Source organism: Pelodiscus sinensis, chromosome 2 (genome assembly GCF_052426305.1).
Source record: "Pelodiscus sinensis isolate ZL-2025 chromosome 2, ASM5242630v1, whole genome shotgun sequence".
NCBI lineage: Eukaryota > Metazoa > Chordata > Testudines > Trionychidae > Pelodiscus > Pelodiscus sinensis.
Window position 1 is genome coordinate 58556839 of NC_143053.1, and position 20336 is coordinate 58577174.

Genomic DNA, 20336 nt, shown 5'->3' on the forward strand with positions numbered 1-20336 from the left:
GAAAGCCCCGTTGGTAAGCTGCTCCGGTGCCCCTGGTCTGCTGGAGACCGTCTCCAGCAGACCAGGGGCACCGGGCGGGTTCCCGCGCTTCTGAGGCTTTGCCAGAGCAAAGCCTCAGAGGCGCTGCACCCTGCTGCCGCTGCGACTCTGCTCCCCGTGTCCCTGGTCTGCTGGGGGGGGGTGCAGCTAGTGTGTCCCCCCCCAGCAGACCAGGCTTTTGTTTTGGACCCTGGGGCAGAGCAGCTGGGGCGCTGCCGATTGGTCCTGCAGCGCCGCTCTGGGCACTACTGGACCAACCCAGCAGCACCCCAGCTGCTCTGCCCCAGGTCCTGATTCAGCCGCTGCTGGTCAGTTTCAGCAGTGGCTGAATCAGGACGCCTAGGGCAGAGCAGCTGGGGTGCTGCTGGGTTGGTCCAGTAGCGCCGAGGAGCGAGGAGCGGTGCTACTGGAGCAACCCAGCAGCACCCCAGCTGCTCTGCCCCAGGCGTCCCCAAGTCAGCCGCTGCTGAAACTGACCAGCGCTGACTACAGGAAGCCCGAGGCAGAGTTGCTCTGCCCCGGGCTTCCTGGAATCAGCCGCTGATCAGTTTCAGCAGCAGCTGACTTGGGGACGCTTGGGGTTCTTAAGTTGAATCTGTATGTAAGTCAGAACTGGCGGTCAGTTTCAGCAGCGGCTGAATCTGGACGCCAGTTCCGACTTACATACAGATTCAACTTAAGAACAAACCTACAGTCCCTATCTTGTACGTAACCCGGGGACTGCCTGTATCCACAAATCTATGTACTAGCACTAATTCAATAGGTGTTTGCTGTGTAGATGCATTCTTTCGAAATAAGCTATTTCGGAGTTTCTATTCCAAAATAGCTTATTCTGAAATAAGCATGCAGCATGCAAGCGTATGGCTATTTCAGGGTATGAGAGGTATACGAAATAGCTACCCTGTGTCTACACAAGCCACCCATTTTTTTAATATATTTTTCAAAATAATGGGCATCCTATTTTGCCATCCCGGTAAATTTCGTTGCATGAGGGATAAGCAATGGCTCAAAATAGCGCATTATTTTGAAATTTGGTGCTGTGAAGATGTGCCGTTTTCAAAATAAGCTATTTCGAAATAGATTTGAAACAAGATATGCAATTTTCATACTGAGTTTACGGTATGATGTAAATGTACCCTAACAGAACAGAATTTATCCCTTAAGATTTAATATCTAACTCTATTGTAAACTCAAGCTAGTTAAACTTTTCTTTTGTTAACAGACATATTACAGCAAAAACAGGAATATACTGAAAACACTTTTCAGTTATTTAGACATATAGACTGTAAAATTCCATTTGTTCAAGAAATGATACTGAAAATAAGAACATCAGTGAATCTCTTTTTCTTCAACACTAGCCTATAAGAACTATAAATGAACTGTGTCAGACACAAATGGATTCTGTCCTGAACAAAGAAATGAAGTTCAATGTTTCTTTGTCAAATTGCATAAAATACTTAAGAAAACACTAAACGCATAAAAAGGTATGTGGAAAAGAGTTTAAAACCTTGATTTATTAATTTTATAGTGATAATAAAAGCTAATTCTCCAAATAATATTTCTGTGTTATAATTCAGTTTGCCCTTGAATAGAGCTGGTAATATAACACACCTGCTGGTGCTGTACATTATTATCTATTCTAGGAGATAAGCATTCACGTGCTGAAGTACTCTGATCATTAGGCAACTTATAATTCTTTTTGATGGGGATCAAAGAGCTAAAGTTTTGGGCAGTTTAAAAAAACATAACAGCTGACAAGTTAAATCTCTGCCAAATTATTCAAGAACAATTTTGACAATATTAAACCATGCCTGGTTATAATACGGTCTCTGTCGCTAGCTGAAGAATAATTCTTTGGATTTTATTTATTAGTCATGTTTTCTTTTCAGATTTCAATCCTTCTTCATATAACTTTGATTCCCCCAAAAACTTAACAGGAAATATACTTAGAGCACTAACAAATTTTTTGAAATAGCATTTACTTGAATTAGTTCATCATCTTTTAACTATTATTTCTGTGGAATTACTCCTAATTTGTACACGTGTAACTGATAAGAGCAGATTGTCTATTTTTTTTATCAAAGTAGACTAATTATGTAAAACTTACTACTATGTAGGAAACAGGCTTTTTTAAATGCTATGAATCAGTTTAGTTTTCAAAGCAACATTAAACTTATATTATTTACTGTTTCTATTATGTTAGCCCATTTTCTAATTTCAAAGTAATTCTGAGATATTATAAAGAAAACCTACCAATTCAAAACTAAAGTAATCACTATTATCTGTCAAATATTTGAGCAGCTTTTCTATTGGATAAAAGGGAGATTAGTCAGTGCTGTGGGGGGAAAAAAAGCACTTTAAATTTCTAAAAAAAAAACTGATTAAAATTCAGTGCATAAGCATTGTCATAGGAATCATATTATTGTCTGTGGGCATTGATCCGGCTGTAGTTTACAAATAACTTTTGCCAATAATAATTGATTCAAGTTTCAAAATAAATACATATATTCCTCCAAGACTAACTACAAGGTACTAAAATTAAATCCCCTCACGTTCTCATTTTATAATTTTTATTATCTTAAAATTAGTAAAAAATAAACATATTAAAAATCTTACTTCTGATAAACTGATTCTTTGAGGAACAGTTCCTAGAACATCTCCACTCGTTTGTACAGCTAGCCCTGAAGGAGTGCCGAGGGTCCTCCCAATTTGACTCTTAGACGTTAAAGATCTGCTTCTTTGTATTCCTTCCTTACTTCTCTGGTTGCTAGAGATAAGAGGTCGTGTCAACAAACTATTTGGGGTTACAGGTCTGCTTCCTGGAGTTGACGGTGTTGAAGGCCTGTTGTTCTGCATATTAGGAGACTGAGGCCTATTGTTTGAGATGCTGGAAACCTGCGCTCTGGTGTTAGCAGGGAGTGGTGGTGATTTGTTTCCTTGTAGCTGCAGCTGAATATTTTTCCCAGTTTGAGACCTTGAATTTTGGCCCACTGTGGCTTGAAGATTTCCTGGATGATTTGATGTAACTAACTGAATATGTGGGCTAGTGGGGCTTCTTGCTAGCCTTGCTTCTTCCCAGAGTGCTAGGTCCTTTTCAATGTCTGCGCACAGAAAAAAAAAGACAACAAGTAACATTAAAGTTTAAAAAGGATACACTAGGGACTTGTTCACATGGAGACTCGGTGCACAGCAAGTCAGGATCTGAACGTACAGTGCTCCAGTCTGCTGCACACTAAGTTGTCATGTAGACCCTGTGATTGTGTACTAAAAGTTCCATAGGGTACTTTGATGTTCTGCTGTTTGAAACAGAAGTTAAAGAGCATTTTTAGTGTGTGGTAGCAGGGTCCATATGGACAGTGAGACACAGCAGGCTAAAGTGCTGCAGATGTATACCTGGATTGCTGAACAGTATCTGTCTATGTAGAAGAGCCTAATCTATATAATCTCTTTTCTTCTGGATTTTGAAATTGATTTAAAGTACGAATGAACAGTAAATGCATCTTAAGGTTGTGGAGAGAAAACCTACTCATCACCTCTCAATCATCCCTACCAATAGAAGGCAGACTGAACTAACAATCTAAAATATGTTTTTACAAGCCATTTCTCCTTCAAAGTTCATCCCTAAGAAATGGACTAAGACATCACTTTGTAGCAATCTTTTCTTGACATGAAAGGTATTAAAGCCAAGAATAACCTTCATTATTTCTCCCAAGTTACAGTTCTGTAAGGCAATGTCTACACTAGGAAACTATTTTGAAATACTAAATTTGACTTCTGATTTAACAAATTCGAACTAGCCCTCACTAAGGAGAAGCATCAAAATTAGTCCGAGGCAGGCTCCATTAATGTGGATGTGTTACCTTGGACTTACAGCCCCAGGAAGCACTGGGGAGTAATTTCTTTGAATTATTCTATGCAGTAATTATTTCAAGATAGCGGCACTAGACAATCCACACTGCCATTATTTCAAAATAACATTTTGGAATTAGTGGTACTGCTGATGAAAAACAAGAGTACAGATTTTGAATTCCGCAGCCCATTATTTTAAAATAACAGGCGTGGTAGTGTGGACGCTCCACTGATAAATTCGACGTCGGGCTAACTTCTGTGAAATGTCTCTTTAGTAACAAATAAAGATGGAGCAAAACTCTGGTTCTGAATAAACCTCAGCTCTTTTGAGGGAGGAACGTGAACCAGATTCAATATCACTAACTTCAGCAGAAACAATCCTTTATACCCAAGAATTTGGTCCATAAAGGGGCTTTAGCTTTATCTAAGCCACATTCTAAGTCACTTCAATGGGAAAGCCTCTACCCAGGCCAGGACATTTCACTGTTGGTGAAGAATTTTTGCTCCTGAATTCATTCAAAATAAATTTATGTTTCTAATTTACAGGTAAATGAAATCATTACAGTGTAAAGTAATGGTAGCTTGGTCCTTTACTATACTAGCAAAATGAAAGCCCTCACAAGTAAAAATGTCAAGGAACATAAAGCAAGACATTCACTGAATTATCTAATTTATGTTTCACCACTGTTGTCAATTTCACACAGTCACTGGCAGATGACTCTATTTAACTTTGGTTTAATACACACAATTGGTTTCCTTTAAAAACCACAGCAGTTCCATTTTGCTTTAAACAGTATGAGCCACATTATCAGCAGGTGTGAACTGGCACAGTCCCATGCACTACAAACTGTGTGCGTATAATGAAGCCTCCAACTCACAGAAAATCTGCATTGCATTTGTGACTTGACAGCAAAGTCTTCAGGATGCCAGAAATTCTACAGCAACCATCAAACCTTGTTTTCCAATACTTTAATTTAGACTTTATTTTCATCCACTTCCACCTATATTTACCAAACACATACAGTATTTATACTATACACACAAGTAGAATTGTCTAACATTAAAATGTGCTCATATTTTATTAAATATTTTATGCATTTACTTTTTTAAAAATAGAAAAACTAATTGTGTCTGTTCATCTAAAACAAAACAATCAATATGTTAGAAGACTGGTAATGGAGAAGAAGCACTCAAATTGTTAGTGAAAAGTCAAAGCAGTTGTTTTCATTTTACATTACACTTTTTTTTTTAAATCAACATGTGTTGCTTTGAATTGTGTAAGATAACTGTTTCAAATCACAGGGATCAAATACCATTATTATAAGTTTCATAATTTAAACCAAACAAAGTATGTATTCTATTAAATTAATATTAACCCGTTTCATGTCAAAATGACTAAAGTATCTAACTTCTGTGCCCTAATTCATAGTAGATCAGGCTGGAAAAATGATCTGGAATATCCATGCTTTAGTAAGAGTTCTCTAAACATCATATTCTTTTTTTCCATAATTTTAAATTAGCGCTTGAGTCTACAGAAAAAGCCATTTCTCCATATACAGTAGACTTCCAATAATCCGGCACCTTTGGGACCCAGGGAGTGCCGGATTATCGGATATGCTGGAGTATCTGGAGGTACTCCAGCGGGGAGGCTGTGACGGGTCTGCCGGGACCCGCACTGCAACTGGCGGGGGCGAGGAGGTTGGCAGGGAACGGCGCGGCGAGGGGCAAACCCTCTGCCGTTTTGCAGAAAGGTGGGGGAAGCCACGCGCAGCCACCGGCGACAGGCCAGCTGGGGCTGCAAGCAGCAGTGGCGGACTTGGGGAAGCAGTGGGGCAGAGCTCCTGGGGTGCTGCCAGGTCGGTCCCGCAGCACCGACCCTCACCTGAGCGGTGCTGCGGGACCAACCCGGCAGCACCCCAGCTGCTCTGCCCCACCACTTCCCCAAGTCCTCCACTCGTCAGTTTCAGCAGCGGCGGACTTGGGGAAGCGGCAGGTCAGAGCAGCTAGGGTGCTGCTGGGTTGGTCCCGCAGCACTGCCCCTCGCCTTACTCCTTCTTCTCCGTCGCCGCTTGCAGCCCCAGCTGGCCTGAAGCAGGTGGCTACACGGGGCTTCCCCCACCTCCCTGCAAAACGGTGGATGGTTCGCTCCTTGCTGCGCTGTTCCCTGCCGCGCTGTTCCCCGCCGCCCCCGCCTCCCGGCCGGCCGCAGTGCAGGTCCCGGCAGACCCATCATAGGAGTATAATCCCCTTCCCCTCTCCTTCCCTTCCCTTTCCCGGCCCGTGAGCGTGCATGGGGCTCACAGGAGCTCTAATTGTCTGGCTGGTTGGAGCACTTCTGGGTTCCAGTTGCTGCCAGACTATCAGGAGTGCTGGACCACTGGATGCCGGACAACTGGAGTTTTACTGTATAATTTCAAAAGATTTCCACAAATGGTTCAATTTTATGTAACACATATCTATTGCTTTTTGCTTCACCATCAAGTTTCCCAACTAAGGATGCATCTACACAGCAGGGCTTAACTCAAAATAAGCTATGCAAATTGAGCTACATCAATGGCATATCTTATTTTGAAATAGCTTATTTTGAAATTGGGAGCGTTTACACAGCACTTATTTTGAAATAGAGCACTCTTCCACTGACTAACCTTACTCCTCATACAATGAGGGACACAGTAGTCTGAGTAAGAATTCCTCCAGCTTGACAATATTTTGACATTATTTTGAAATAAATACCTGCTGTGTAGACACAGATTAAGTTATTTCGAAATAATGTTTCTCTATAGACATACCCTATATGAATAAGCTTAGTTTTGAATTTCCAACACTACAGTATTATTTGATATGCATCAAATACTGTTGTTGAGACATGGGTTGGGATTTTTGTCAGAAAACCTCCTGTTAATGTTATTTAAATGAAAATAACATGTGGGTAACAGAGTGATTCAAGGGCATCCTACTTACGTATCAGAAATACCAGAACAATAGTTTGATTGACAACACATTCATAAGGTTTTAAATGCATTTGAAAAAGGTTTTTTGTGTTTGTTTGTTTGTTTGTTTGTTTGTTTGTTTGTTTGTTTGTTTGTTTGTTTAAGAAAGGGGGCAGGAACCACAGAAATATTATTTCAAACCAAACAGATAATTAGCTACCAACAAAAATGCCACTCACATTGTGTATAACATAAAGCTGTCACTGGGCATCTGGAACTTGTGTGACTGGAACTTAGATGAAAGCATTACTGTTCAGAATGCAGGGACGAATAGGGGCACTGTATAAGTGAAAATTTGAACCTGCTAAAAATGTTGCATTAACATCTGCTGAACCAAACCCAAACACTGCCAGTTTAGATTTTGTAAACAAAGAGAACTGGCCAGGCAAGTCTACATATTCCCAAACCCCATTCTTGATACACAAACAAAAGAAGAACATCAGTCACAGGGAAACAGATGATTAACGACACCAATGCTCGTATATTTGAGAAAATCTGTGCATCTGTCTGTCTGAGTGTCTACCCATCTGAGTCTGTTCAAGAACTCCTCCAATATGACAAGATTTAGGACCTCCAAATTTGGTATGCAGCTTCCTTTTATCACAAGTTAAACTCAGGTCAGGGTCTGGTTGCGGCAGGACAATGGGATGTGCATGGAATGCATTTGTTTCTCATCAAATGGAAAGGGAGGGGTGTGATAGCAGGGACAGTTATATTCACAAAGGACCATAGGGAGCAGCAAGCACAGGGGACAGTTATATCCCAGAATAACCAAAGGGGACAGCAAGCCCTGGGGAGAAGCCAGTGGGTGAGTTTGCAGCCCCCCCAGCTAGAGCTGCCTTGGCCCCAGGGAGCAGCTGCTGGTTGCGAGCATGGCCCCCACCACCTGGCCTGGGTAGAAGCTGGTGGGTGGGTTGTATGGGCCTCACTGGCCTGGCCAGGGAGCAGCCATTGGCCACTCCCAGCCCCTGCCCTGAGCCCCCCGCACATCTCTCAACCCCCTGCCTCACTTCTGCACTCCCACTCTCTGTCCCTCTTCAATCCCTAACCCTGACTCTTGCACCCTCACACTCCTAGCCTCCTACATTGAGGCTCCCACATCTCCAAGCCCCTACTCTGACTTCTTCACCCTCAGCCTCCTGCCCTAAAGAACCTGAGCAACAACAGATAAGTTTTCTAGTAAAATAATAATAACTAGGTCTTATATAGAACTATTTATCTGCAGATTTCAAAAACTCTTCACAAAGGAGCTTAATAACATTATTTTCACTGTATATACAGATTGGAAAACTGAGGCACAGTGAGGCAAAGTGACTTGCCTAATCCTTAGGGCTCAGAATATAGAGGGAGGGAGGAATCCGTGAAGGAAATAATCAGTCAAGAGGATTTTGTGACCCTGTATCCTATCCCTGGAGAGCAGGTAGTAGAGAGGTTGGCCTGGTCAATAGTGAACTGATCAGGAAGATTCTGTATTCTAATATATCCATCAACAGGGACACAGACTATCAAAGGAGTCTGCAACCTAATGCCAGCTCCCAAACAATTGGTGGAGGACAGATAAGACATTTCAAAATATCTCATTACTCTTTGTGGTGGTGCCACAGAACCACACTGAAGTATCAGGGAGTTACATGTATTTTTATTTTATAATTACAACCCCACTTCATATATTATTCTGACCACAAGGACTTAAATAAAAAAGGCTGTAAGAGGGGAAATAAATAGTATATAAAACAAGGACAAAGATAAGGTATGGCCCAGATAATACTAAGGGTCCTTGAGGAAACCATGGGAATATGGTTAGACCTTCCCAGATCTGAGCCTAGGATCGAAGAGGGTATTAAAACCTTAACAATGCTGGCCTATGGGGGATTGAGTGAAAGCAGCTGCTGAGAGAGAAGATGCTGAGAGCGATATACTGAGGAGACAAACTGAAGCAAGCAGAACACCTCTCCCAACTGGGAGTTTAAAACTATATAAACTCATAATACTCCATTCTGCTCCACCCCCAACTACAATGGCTCCCAGAGCTCAGGGAGATGCAGCAAATCTGAGGTTAATGGAGTTGTGTCCTTGCCAGAGTCTTCCTCAGTGCCTTCACAGAAGCCAGTCTTGAAAGTAAGAATAAGTGTGTGGTATCCTTGGTAACTGGGTATAAGGATTCCTGTCTTTGTACAGGGGAGTTGGGAAAAGAGTAGTGGAGAAGCTTTTTGCTCCCTCCCTCTACCTTATAGACTTGTTTATAGTACAGTCTGGCCCCAATTAAGTTTCTCAAGATTTGTCACAAGAAGACAAGACCCACAAAGTCAAAGTTAATTCAGGGAAGTCCTATGATCTGTGCTATTTGGGAGATCACACTAAATGATCACACTGGTCCCTTCCAGATTTACAATCTATGAAATATGAAAATCAAGCCTTAGCAGATTTGCAAGGAAATATTTTGCTCACAATAGGGTAAAATCCAACACGATCCTTTTCCTGGTCAGTTAATACTTGGAACTGTCCCAATAAAATCTCCTAGGCTTTAGTACATTGCACAGCCACTAATTAACTAACCCTTCCCTCACAAGTGCTCTCTGAGGCTGGTATTGTACATTTCACGGAGAGGAAAATGGAGACAGATTCATCACTGAATGGCCTAGAGCTACATAGTAAATCAGTTAAACAGCTGGGTTTAGAATTTAGAAACTCCTCATCCCCAAGATCAGGAAGCTTGTAAATTTCTTCACAAATAAACTGCAGAAGCAGAACAGGATTCAAATCCTATACTTACTTTAGTGATTACTAAGAAAAAAGTGATCTGAAATTTATATGATAACTTACCATTTTGTGCACATACCTCCATGCGTCATATTTGTTAAAAGGTAGGCTTATTATTTTCTATGGTGTGGTCGTGAAGCAGCATGACAACCAGCACATATGTCACAGGGCTGCAGGGCCTTACGTATGCCCTTTAAAAGGACGCATACTGCAAAAATATTTTTGTGGTGTTCATTGTTTAATTTAACCAATAATCCAGAGTACATTGGACTTATTCTGCAACTAAAGGGTGTATGTTTGGAATTATTTATCAAATATTTAAAGCTGAAGCAAGAAAATATTCATTACAATGAAAAAAAATGGAAACTGTATTCTAAATTCGATTTTGCGAACAGGGGCAGCAAACAGAGAGTTTTAGAGGGAGTTCTCCAGATAAAGGAGGAGTAAATACAGGACCCTTGAGGTAAGTGGGTATATGTAGTGTGTGTTTGGGGGTTGCTGTGTGCTGAGCTTGTGTTTGTTTGTTTGTTTGTAGGAGCGTGGGTTGTGGCTGGCAGTTGGAAGCTGTGAGCTTCTAAAGGTTTAAAATCTAGAAGCCTCTTCTGTTAATTGGCTAATCCTTAGTCAGGTGGCGAGGCTATCAGGAAGTCCAGGGCTTTATAAAGCAGTGAGTCAGGGACGAGGAAGCTTTGCAAACAGGGGCAGCAAGCAGGGAGTTTTGAGAGGGAGTTTGGAAGGGAAGAGGAAAGGGGCCAAGGAACACTTGCCATTCCTTACAGTTTAGTTTAAAGGTTTTAATCAAAACTTCCTGATTTAACTAGAAACCCTATCAATAACCTAGGTAGCTGTAGGAGAGAATGCAGGCAGAAGCCCAGCAGCAGAGTGGGGGCTATCCTTGTTCATTGCACTCAGTGTATGATTACCTGCCCTAAGGGCGGGTGGCGTATGTGTGCATTTGGTGCAAGGAGCTCCTGGCCCTCAGAGACTGCGTACGGGCTTTGGAGGCCAGGGTGCTGGGGAGGAGCCGATGGTCGTGGTACATGTAGGTACCAATGACATAGGGAAGGGTAGCAGAGACGTCCTGGAGACCAAATTTAGGCTGCTAGGAAAGAGACTGAAATCCAGGACCTCTATGATGGCATTCTCAGAAATGCTTCCAGTTCCACGTGCAGGGCCAGGTAGGCAGGCAGAGCTTCAGAGTCTCAATGCGTGGATAAGACGATGGTGTAGGGAGGAGGGGTTTAGTTTTATAAGGAACTGGGGAAACTTTTGGGATAGGGGGAGCCTATACAGGAAGGATGAGCTCCACCTAAACCAAAGCGGATCCAGACTGCTGGCACTTAACATTAAAAAAGTCACAGAGCAGTTTTTAAACTAAGAGATGGGGGAAAGAAGATTGGTGCAGAGGAGCACATGGATCGGTCAGAGACGTCTCTTAGAGGAGAGTCTATTGGTAAAGATTCTCTAGGTTTTAGTCAGGAGGAGAGGATGGAAGAGGATAAAATATGGGCCAGATCAGATGAAAAACATTCACATAAAAAAGAATCTGACACATCAGAAAAGGGCAGACAAATAAACAGTGACAAGTTTTTAAAGTGCTTGTACACAAATGCTAGAAGTCTAAAAAATAAGACGGATGAACTAGAATGCCTTGTGTTAAAAGAAGGATACTGATATAATAGGCATCACAGAAACCTGGTGGAGTGAGGACAATCAATGGGACACAATCATTCCGGGGTACAAAATATATCAGAAGGACAGAACAGGTCGTGTGGGTGGGGGAGTGGCACTATCTATATGTGAAAGAAAATGTAGAATCAAATGAAATAAAAATCTTAAATGAATCAACATGTTCCACAGAATCACTATGGATAGTAATTCCCTGCTCTAATAAGAATATAACAGTAGGGATCTATTATCAACCACCTGACCAGGACAGTAATAGTGACTATAAAATGCTAAGGGAGATTAATTTAATTTCAAAAAGGGGAACTATGCAAAAATGAGGAGGTTAGTTAAACAGAAATTAAAAGGTACAGTGACTAAAGTAAAATCCCTGCAAGCTGCATGGACACTTTTCAAAGACACCATAATAGAGGCCCAACTTAAATGTATACCCCATATTAAAAAACATAGTAGAAGAACTAAAAAAGAGCCACCGTGGCTTAACAACCATGTAAAAGAAGCAGTAAGAGATAAAAAGACATCTTTTAAAAAGTGGAAGTCAAATCCTAGTGAGGTAAGTAAAGGAAGGAGCATAAACACTGCCAAATTAAGTGCAAAAATGTAATAAAAAAGCCAAAAAGAAGTTTGAAGAACAGCTAGCCAAAAACTCAAAAGGTAATAACAAAATGTTTTTTAAGTACATCAGAAGCAGGAAGCCTGCTAAACAACCAGTGGGGCCTGTGGACGATCGAGATACAAAAGGAGCACTTAAAGATGATAAAGTCATTGCGGAGAAACTAAATGTATTCTTTGCTTCAGTCTTCACGGCTGAGGATGTTAGGGAGATTCCTAAACCTAACCCGTCCTTTGTAGGTGACAAATCTGAGGACTTGTCACAGATTGAAGTGTCATTAGAGGAGGTTTTGGAATTAATTGATAAACTTAACAGTAACAAGTCACTGGGGCCAGATGGCATTCACCCAAGAGTTCTGAAAGAACTCAAATGTGAAATTGCGGAACTATTAACTGTGGTTTGTAACCTCTCCTTTAAATCAGCTTCTGTACCCAATGACTGGAAGATAGCTAATGTAATGCCAATATTTAAAAAGGGCTCTAGAGACGATCCCGGCAATTACAGACCAGTAAATCTAACATCAGTACCGGGCAAATTAGTTGAAACATTAGTAAAGAATAAAATTGTCAGACACATAGAAGAACATAATTTGTTGGGCAAAAGTCAACATGGTTTCTGTAAAGGGAAATAATGTCTTACTAATCTATTAGAGTTCTTTGAAGGGGTCAACAAACATGTGGACAAGGGGAATCCAATAGATATAGTGTACTTAGATTTCCAGAAAGCCTTCGACAAGGTCCCTCACCAAAGGCTCATACGTAAATTAAGTTGTCATGGGATAAGAGGGAAGATCCTTTCATGGACTGAGAACTGGTTAAAAGACAGGAAACAAAAGGTAGGAATAAATGTTAAATTTTCAGAATGGAGAGGGTAACTAGTGTTGTTCCCCAAGGGTCAGTCCTAGGGCCAATCCTATTCAACTTATTCATAAATGATCTGGAGAAAGGGGTAAAAAGTGATGTGGCAAAGTTTGCAGATGATACTAAACTGCTCAAGGGAGTTAAGACAAAAGCAGGCTGTGAAGAACTTCAAAAAGATCTCCCAAAACTAAATGATGGGGCAACAAAATGGCAAATTAAATTTAATGTGGATAAATGTAAATTAATGTACATTGGAAAAAATAACCCCAACTATACATATAATATGATGGGGGCTAATTTAGCTACAACTATTCATGAAAGAGATCTTGGACTCATTGTGGATAGTTCTCTGAAGACGTCCATGCAGTGTGCAGCGGCAGTCAAAAAAGCAAACAGGATGTTAGGAATCATTAAAAAAGGGATAGAGAATAAGACGGAGAATATCTTATTGCCCTTATATAAATCCATGGTATGTCCACATCTTAAATACTGCGTACAGATGTGGTCTCCTCATCTCAAAAAAGATATACTTGCATTAGAAAAGGTGCAGAGAAGGGCAACTAAAATTATTAGGGGTTTGGAACAGGTCCCATATGAGGAAAGATTAAAGAGACTGGGACTTTTCAGCTTGGAAAAGAGGAGATTATGGGGAGATATGATAGAGGTATATAACATTATGAGTGGTGTGGAGAAAGTGAATAAGGAAAAGCTATTTACTTGTTCCCATAACATGAGTACTAGGGGCCACCAAATGAAACTAATGGGCAGCAGGTTTAAAACTAATAAAAGGAAGTTCTTCTTCACACAGCGCATAGTCAATATTTGGAACTCCTTGACTATAACAGGGTTTAAAAGAGAACTAGATAAATTCATGGAGGTTAAGTCTATTAATGGCTATTAGCCCATATGGGTAAGGAATGGTGTCCCTAGCCTCTGTTTGTCAGAGGGTGGAGATGGATGGCAGGAGAGAGATCGCTTGATCATTACCAGTTTGATTCACTCCCTCTGGGACACCTGGCATTGGCCACTGCCGGCAGACAGGGTACCGGGCTGGATGGACCTTTGGTCTGACACAGTATGGCCGTTCTTATGATCTTTTGTCCTTAAATCTCCCAATGCATTTTTCAAGAAACCAATGACAATACTTTCACCTTTACTTTATTGTACTCTTTAAACAATTACCACGATCAGTACTGATCAGTATTAAGGCTCTAATCCTCATCAAACGAAACTCCCATTAAATCTCACAGAGACCTGGCTGGGTCATCCCTCAGGCCAACATTGTATGAGTACACTGGTCTGCTGAAGTTTTTTGGAAGATTTACACCCTGGAGTTCTACCAACAATAATTCACTAACACATAGGCTGTGTCTACATTGGCATCCCTTTCCGGAAAAGGGATGCAGATTAGACACTTCGGAATTGCAAATCCGCGGGGGATTTAAATATCCCCCGCGGCATTTGCATTTACATGGCTGCCGCTTTTTTCCGGCTTGGGGATAAGCCGGAGAAAAGCGCCAGTCTAGACGCGATTCTCTGGAAAATAAGCCCTTTTCCGGAGGATTTCTTATTCCTATTGAAAGTAGGAATAAGAAATCCTCCGGAAAAGGGCTTATTCCGAAGTGTCTAATCTGCATCCCTTTTCCGGAAAAGGGGTGCAGTGTAGACACAGCCATAAGGTATCACTGAGGTATGGGAGTAAATATATAATGAAACTGTCATTTTTTTAATTACCTTACTATACACAGTCAAGTTTAAATATTTTTTACTTCAAATAAATGTGTTTTTCTCCTGTTCAACAAAATATCAAAAGAAAAGAAAGAGAGGTTACAATTCAATACCTCACTCAACTTTTCTCAGCATCTAAGCCAATGTTTCCTCTCGTTATTGGCATGAGTAGTAAAACTGATTTCAGTGGGGTTACCTAGGTAAATAGTGCTTGATATTTTATGATTCCTTGTCACTATACGCACCAGCTAGATGTTTTTCCATGGTCTGCAGATCTTTTGCTGCTAAGGAGTCTTTTAAGAGTTTCTGGCTTGGGGACTCTCCGTTTCTGTCACACGCAACAGCCAAGTCCCAAACTGGTTGATGCTAAATGCAGGTAAAAAGAAAGGGAAATATTAGAATCTTTAAAAGTATTTTACATTTATATTGAAAGTATTAAAAGAAAGTTGGAATGATATGTTCTTCTAATTTAGGTAACTAAATGGTGCTTTAAAGTTTAAAGAGGAATTTAAAAACTTTGGCTTCTATGCAAATCTATTCATTGTGAAATATTATTTATTTTAAGGCACAAATGGATAAAAGATGGATTAGATTCAAAATATCTAGCAGTGTAAAGCAAAGAGATACCTGCATACAAATTGGCACTCAGAAGCAACATATTAGGCCAAATTCTGGAATGATTTATACTCTGCGCAGTCCCACTGGCTTTAGTGGGATTGCACTCACTTTAAATCAACATAAAACATGGCCCAATATCTCTGCAAAGCAGCACATCTGGCAGTATCTCTGCATTTCTTAACCAACATTTCCAATGCTCTGTATCACTGCAAGAATTTTTTCTTTGAGGTAGCATTATAAGCACTTTGGAAGGGAACATGGAAAGCAAAACACCCACCAAATTATTCAACTAATGAACACTGTGATACTCAGAGTTACCAAAATGTTTTTAGAACTCTTCAACAAGTCTTTAAAAGATGCCTAGAAAACTATAAAACTATGGAGATAAACTTGATATATTTTTATCTTTGTTTAAGATAAACTAAAACATATGACCAGATGTTCAGGATTCAGTCATAAAAACTATGAGCAAAATGATTAAGTAAATCATTCTTAGCTGCAATCTGAACATAGAGTTTACTTTATTACATTGCCAAAATATTTCATCCGAAGACCTGGAGTTTTTAAACATTAAAAACTAGTTGTATGTACTGTAGTAGTTGTTGCTATTTTCCCAAGAAATAAATATAATTCCTGAACATATACAGTTATAAAGAATATTTTATATTATTTCAGATACATTAAAAAAATGAATGCCACCTTTTAAGTAGCTGACTCCTGCAAAGCATATTTTTTTAACTAGGTTTCACTATACAACTGTAGAATATTATATTTATAAAAAAGTATCTAAAATGTGAAGGTCTAGATTTGCACAGGAAAAATAAATTGGCTTTATATTAAATCATATCAATCAATATTATCTAGGCTGTTCCAGATTTTAATTGGCTTGTTTAGTTAGTGATGTAATTTTTGGAATGACGGTACCATTATCAGTTTGCAAATTTGCTTCTATAGCACTACTAATTTTAATTACAATTATTCATATGTGATCCCAAGTGTTAAAATATCTAGAAAAGACCATAAACTATATAAAATAAGACCTGATCATGCAAACATACTAATTTCAGACACATGAATAGCTCCCATTGGTCTGGTCTGGAGAGGTTTTGAGCATTTGCACCTTCAGTGGCAGCTGTGAGTTCTCAGCGTCAAGCCCAATGAACTCATTAGGATTAGTAACAGGCATGTAATTTCTCACGTTTGAAGGATCAAGGCAATAGTTATTTAGGGCCAGATTCCAATATTTTTACTTATGTTGAATAACACCTTATATCATGAGCAGTTCAATTACAAGTAAGAGGGCCTACACAGGACGTAAGGTTCTATTCAGTGTGTTCATTGTGAGGAAAGGGATCAGCATGTGGCCCTATGTTATAGTTTTTATATTGATTACATAGATATATTTTCCATTATACAAATGTCCATGTATATGTTTGTATATGTTGATGTATGTACACAAATATGCACACATTGTATGGCTATGTCTACACTTCTTGCGTAAGGGGTTCTTGTGCAAGAAATCTTGTACAAGAAAACGTCCACACTGCCATGTGCAAGCTGTGCTTTTGTGCAAGAGCGCTCATGGCAGTGTGAATGCTCTCTTGCGCAAGAAAGTTGATGGCTATTTTAACCATAGGGCTTTCTTGCACAAGAAATCCCTGCCTAGCGTCCACACTGCCTTCTTGCGCAAGAGCTCCTGCACAAGAGGGCTTACACCCGTTAAAAAAAAGAGAGTAGCTCTTGCGCAAGAAGCCCTCTCTTACCACTCTGTACTGTAAATTTCCTTGTGCATCAGCGGGCGGGCAGTGTGGACGCTCTGCTGATTCTTGCGCAAGAATGGCCGTACTTGTGCAAGAAGCCGCAAGTGTAGACATAGCCCAGATGTCTTTGTAACTATAGAGATATTATACATTTGTGAATACAGACTGCTACACAAAGACATTCACAATTTATGAAAGCACACATACAAATATATGAATATATAAATATAAATTTTATATATATTAGAGTGGGTCTGCCTGTGTGTCTGTCTGCGAGTCCATTTGTTCAAGAACTCCTCCTAAATGGTAAGAGCTAGGGCCACAAAATTTGGCATGCAGCTTCCTCTACTCCTAACTTAAAGCAAGGTCAGGAGTTGGCTGTGCCAGAACAACCAGAAGCCCCAGGAAAAGGACTGTTTTCCATAACAGGCAAAGGGAGGGATGTGTAGGGTTGCCAGATGGTTGAAACAAAGATACCAAACACCCCCTCCCCCCCAAAAAAAAAGCACCGGGAAAAAATTCTGTTGAAGGGGAAAAGGGGGGGGGGGGGGGAGGGAGACCAAAGTTGTTGAGCAAAAAAAAAAAAGAAAAAGAAAAAAAGACTCCAAGGACTTATTAAGCATTAAAACAGCATGTCCCCTTTAAGTGAACAGGGAACACAGTTGAGCACTAAGACCCTAGGTCTTTTGGCCAGCAGCCATTTTGTGCTGGCAGCCTTGGTGAACCAGGTAAGCATGGGGGTTGGGGGGGGGGGGCTGGGCACTGAGTGTTTGTAGGGTTGCCAGGTGCCCAGCATTTTCGCCTCCTGGCCGTGGAAAAATTCTGAAAATACTGAACATTTTAGGTGTCCGGTATTCTCTGAATTTTTTTACCGGACATGAGCTGAAAATACTGGACTGTCCGGGTGAATACCGGACATCTGGCAACCCTAGGGACGCGATATGAGAGTGCCCACTGAGGACAGGGAGCATGCAGGGGAGAGCTATTCTGAGGAGTGACCACTGATGGAAGCCATATCATCAAGGGAGTGGCCAGCAGGGCTGGGGCTCTAGTCAGCACACAGGGCAAGCAGACTCCCTGTCCCAAACCTTTTATCTTATTCCTGGCCCTTGGCCACAGGGCTGGAGGAGAGGGAGAGAAAAAATGCCTTTGGCAGCCGGAGGGGACGGGGAGAAGAGGGAAGGGAAAAAAAACATCCCTGGCAGCTGGGAGGACAAGGAAGCAAAGAAAATACCCCTGGTGGGTGGGAGAGCACTACAGGGGAGAGAAAAGGCCTGTGCTAGATGGACCCTACCACCACCACCTTGAGCCCCTCCTCACATCCTAACCCTCACTCTTGCATACAGATACACTCTGCCTCTTGCACTTCCCCCCTCCATTTCCCCAAGGCCCTGTCCCAACTCCTGCACCCCCACAGCTCCAGCCCCTGCCCTGAAGGACTTGAATAATGTCGGGTAAGTCTGCTAGTGACATAAATATCCATGATACATCCATTCACTCTATACCCATATATATTTTCATTTATCCGTTTCTTCCCTCAACATATGCCTTCAACTGCCATTGAAGTTAATGACACAGCTGAGGGTAGAATCTATCCCAGGTTTGTGACCTGTTTATCAAATATTTTTTATCATGTTTTGACGAAAAGATCTAGATTCTATGTACCACCACAAATATCTGTAACTACTAGTCAGGTCCTAATGTGCCAAAAGCTAAAGCAATACTTATAAGCAATTACTTATTGAGTACACAAGGCACTAAATATTTGAAATTTAGTGATACATTTAGTGACAAACATAAGTATAAACATAACATAAATGGCACCATATGAATACATTCATTTGGTAAGAATATGAATGACAATGAAAAGCAGCACAAATAAGCCAAAGGTTATTATGAGAAAATTGCATTTTTGTGACTTGTGATCGTTCTCTGATACTGTGCATTTCAGGGACATAAAATGAAAATAGGTTTCATTTATTTAGGAGGCAGACCAGGAATTGCAATTTTTCATAAACCCTACATGGCTTTGCATGAAAAATTATTTCGATTTTGAGAGCTACATTCATTTCAGAGTTTATACTAGTGTAAACCCTGATGAGGGTCCTTAGTGTTCCCATCACACAGCTGTGCCACTTTCATATGCTGAGGAGCCAACATAGCCTGAAAAGTAGATTGTGATGCCTAGAAAATGAGGCATGCACAGTCTAAAGTCCTGCTAAACCAATAGAGACCTTATAAGGCTCTAGCAAGATTTAAAGCTGCCCTTCCCCCTCAGAGAAAGTCGGGGCAGATAGCAGCAATCACACTGTAATTCAAGATGAACCCTCAAGGTTGCAAGGCACAATGGCTGGTGCAGCAGTTGTAATTTACATCTTCCTTAGCTAGAAGTAGGCCTCATCCTCCCTGACTGAATTGACCTCGTTATCTTTAGCCTTACTCTTGATTGGAACTCTTTTCTTATGTCTATATATTTATTCCTGCCTCTGGAATTTCCACTACATGCATCTGACGAAGTGGGTCTTTGCCCATGCAAGCTTATGATCCAATATATCTGTTAGTCTATAAGGTGCCACAGGACTTTTCGTTATTTTTACAGATTCAGACTAACACGGCTACCCCTCGATACATCTTCCTTGCCACTTTACAGAATTTAGGCTATTGTCTGTTGACCAGGTATTGTGCAACCAGACCAATACAAACCTGCAAGCATAGTATAACTTTATTCTGAAACATAACAATAGTGGAGCCAACTAATGCTATGATATAACCTCTTAAGCACCTTAAAAACACACTCCAGGTTATTTCTATGCAAACATTAACACTTCAGTTAATTCAGAGTTTAATCAACTGTGATAAAGGGAGGTAGATCCTGCTTATTCCTTTTAACCTGGTAGCTTGGATTAGGGTAGGATATAAATGTGGATAGTTTTAATTAATTTCTTTGCCATTATGGTTCCAACCTATGCCTTATATTTGATGTTTCTTTACATTTTACAAATGGATGTTTAAATTAACAAGGAGTTCTACACCTCAATGCAAGGAAATTACTGAAAGAACATCCTTGTCTTTTTTACTTATGGAAATCACATTGGGCCCCATTCACCAATTTTGAACCAAGGCATGGCCATGTAATATAGCATCAGAAACATGCTAAAACAACATTGTCAAGAGATGTGCCAACTTTTAAGGTCAGCCATATGTCAGCATTTTGCTAGGGTTTTTTCCACATCTTCATTATGTCTTCACATACAATATATTTATTTTTGTATTCTTTACTTAGATCACTTAGCCAAAAAACACAAAAGAAGAGGCCAAAATTTAATCAAGGCCTTAACTAGTCCATTGCATTTTTGAAGAATACTGTAACATAGTGGGGCTGGAGTAGGGTAGGGAAATCTGCTATAGTTACACATTTCTTATGTTAGAGTGA

The 20336-nt window shown here is 40.6% G+C and overlaps 1 protein-coding gene across 5 annotated transcripts in view; it reads right to left on the reverse strand.

Moving 5' to 3' along the window:
* C2H8orf34 (chromosome 2 C8orf34 homolog) overlaps window positions 1-20336 on the reverse strand; it is a 235140-nt gene that overhangs the window by 20249 nt on the left and 194555 nt on the right. For all 5 annotated transcript variants that reach the window (XM_075920568.2, XM_075920572.2, XM_075920569.2 and 2 more), the window contains 2 exons: window positions 14771-14891; window positions 2656-3140 (listed from right to left, as the gene is read on the reverse strand). In XM_075920568.2, the coding sequence (XP_075776683.2) occupies window positions 2656-3140; window positions 14771-14891 (606 nt within the window). The remainder of the gene's footprint in view (window positions 1-2655; window positions 3141-14770; window positions 14892-20336) is intronic.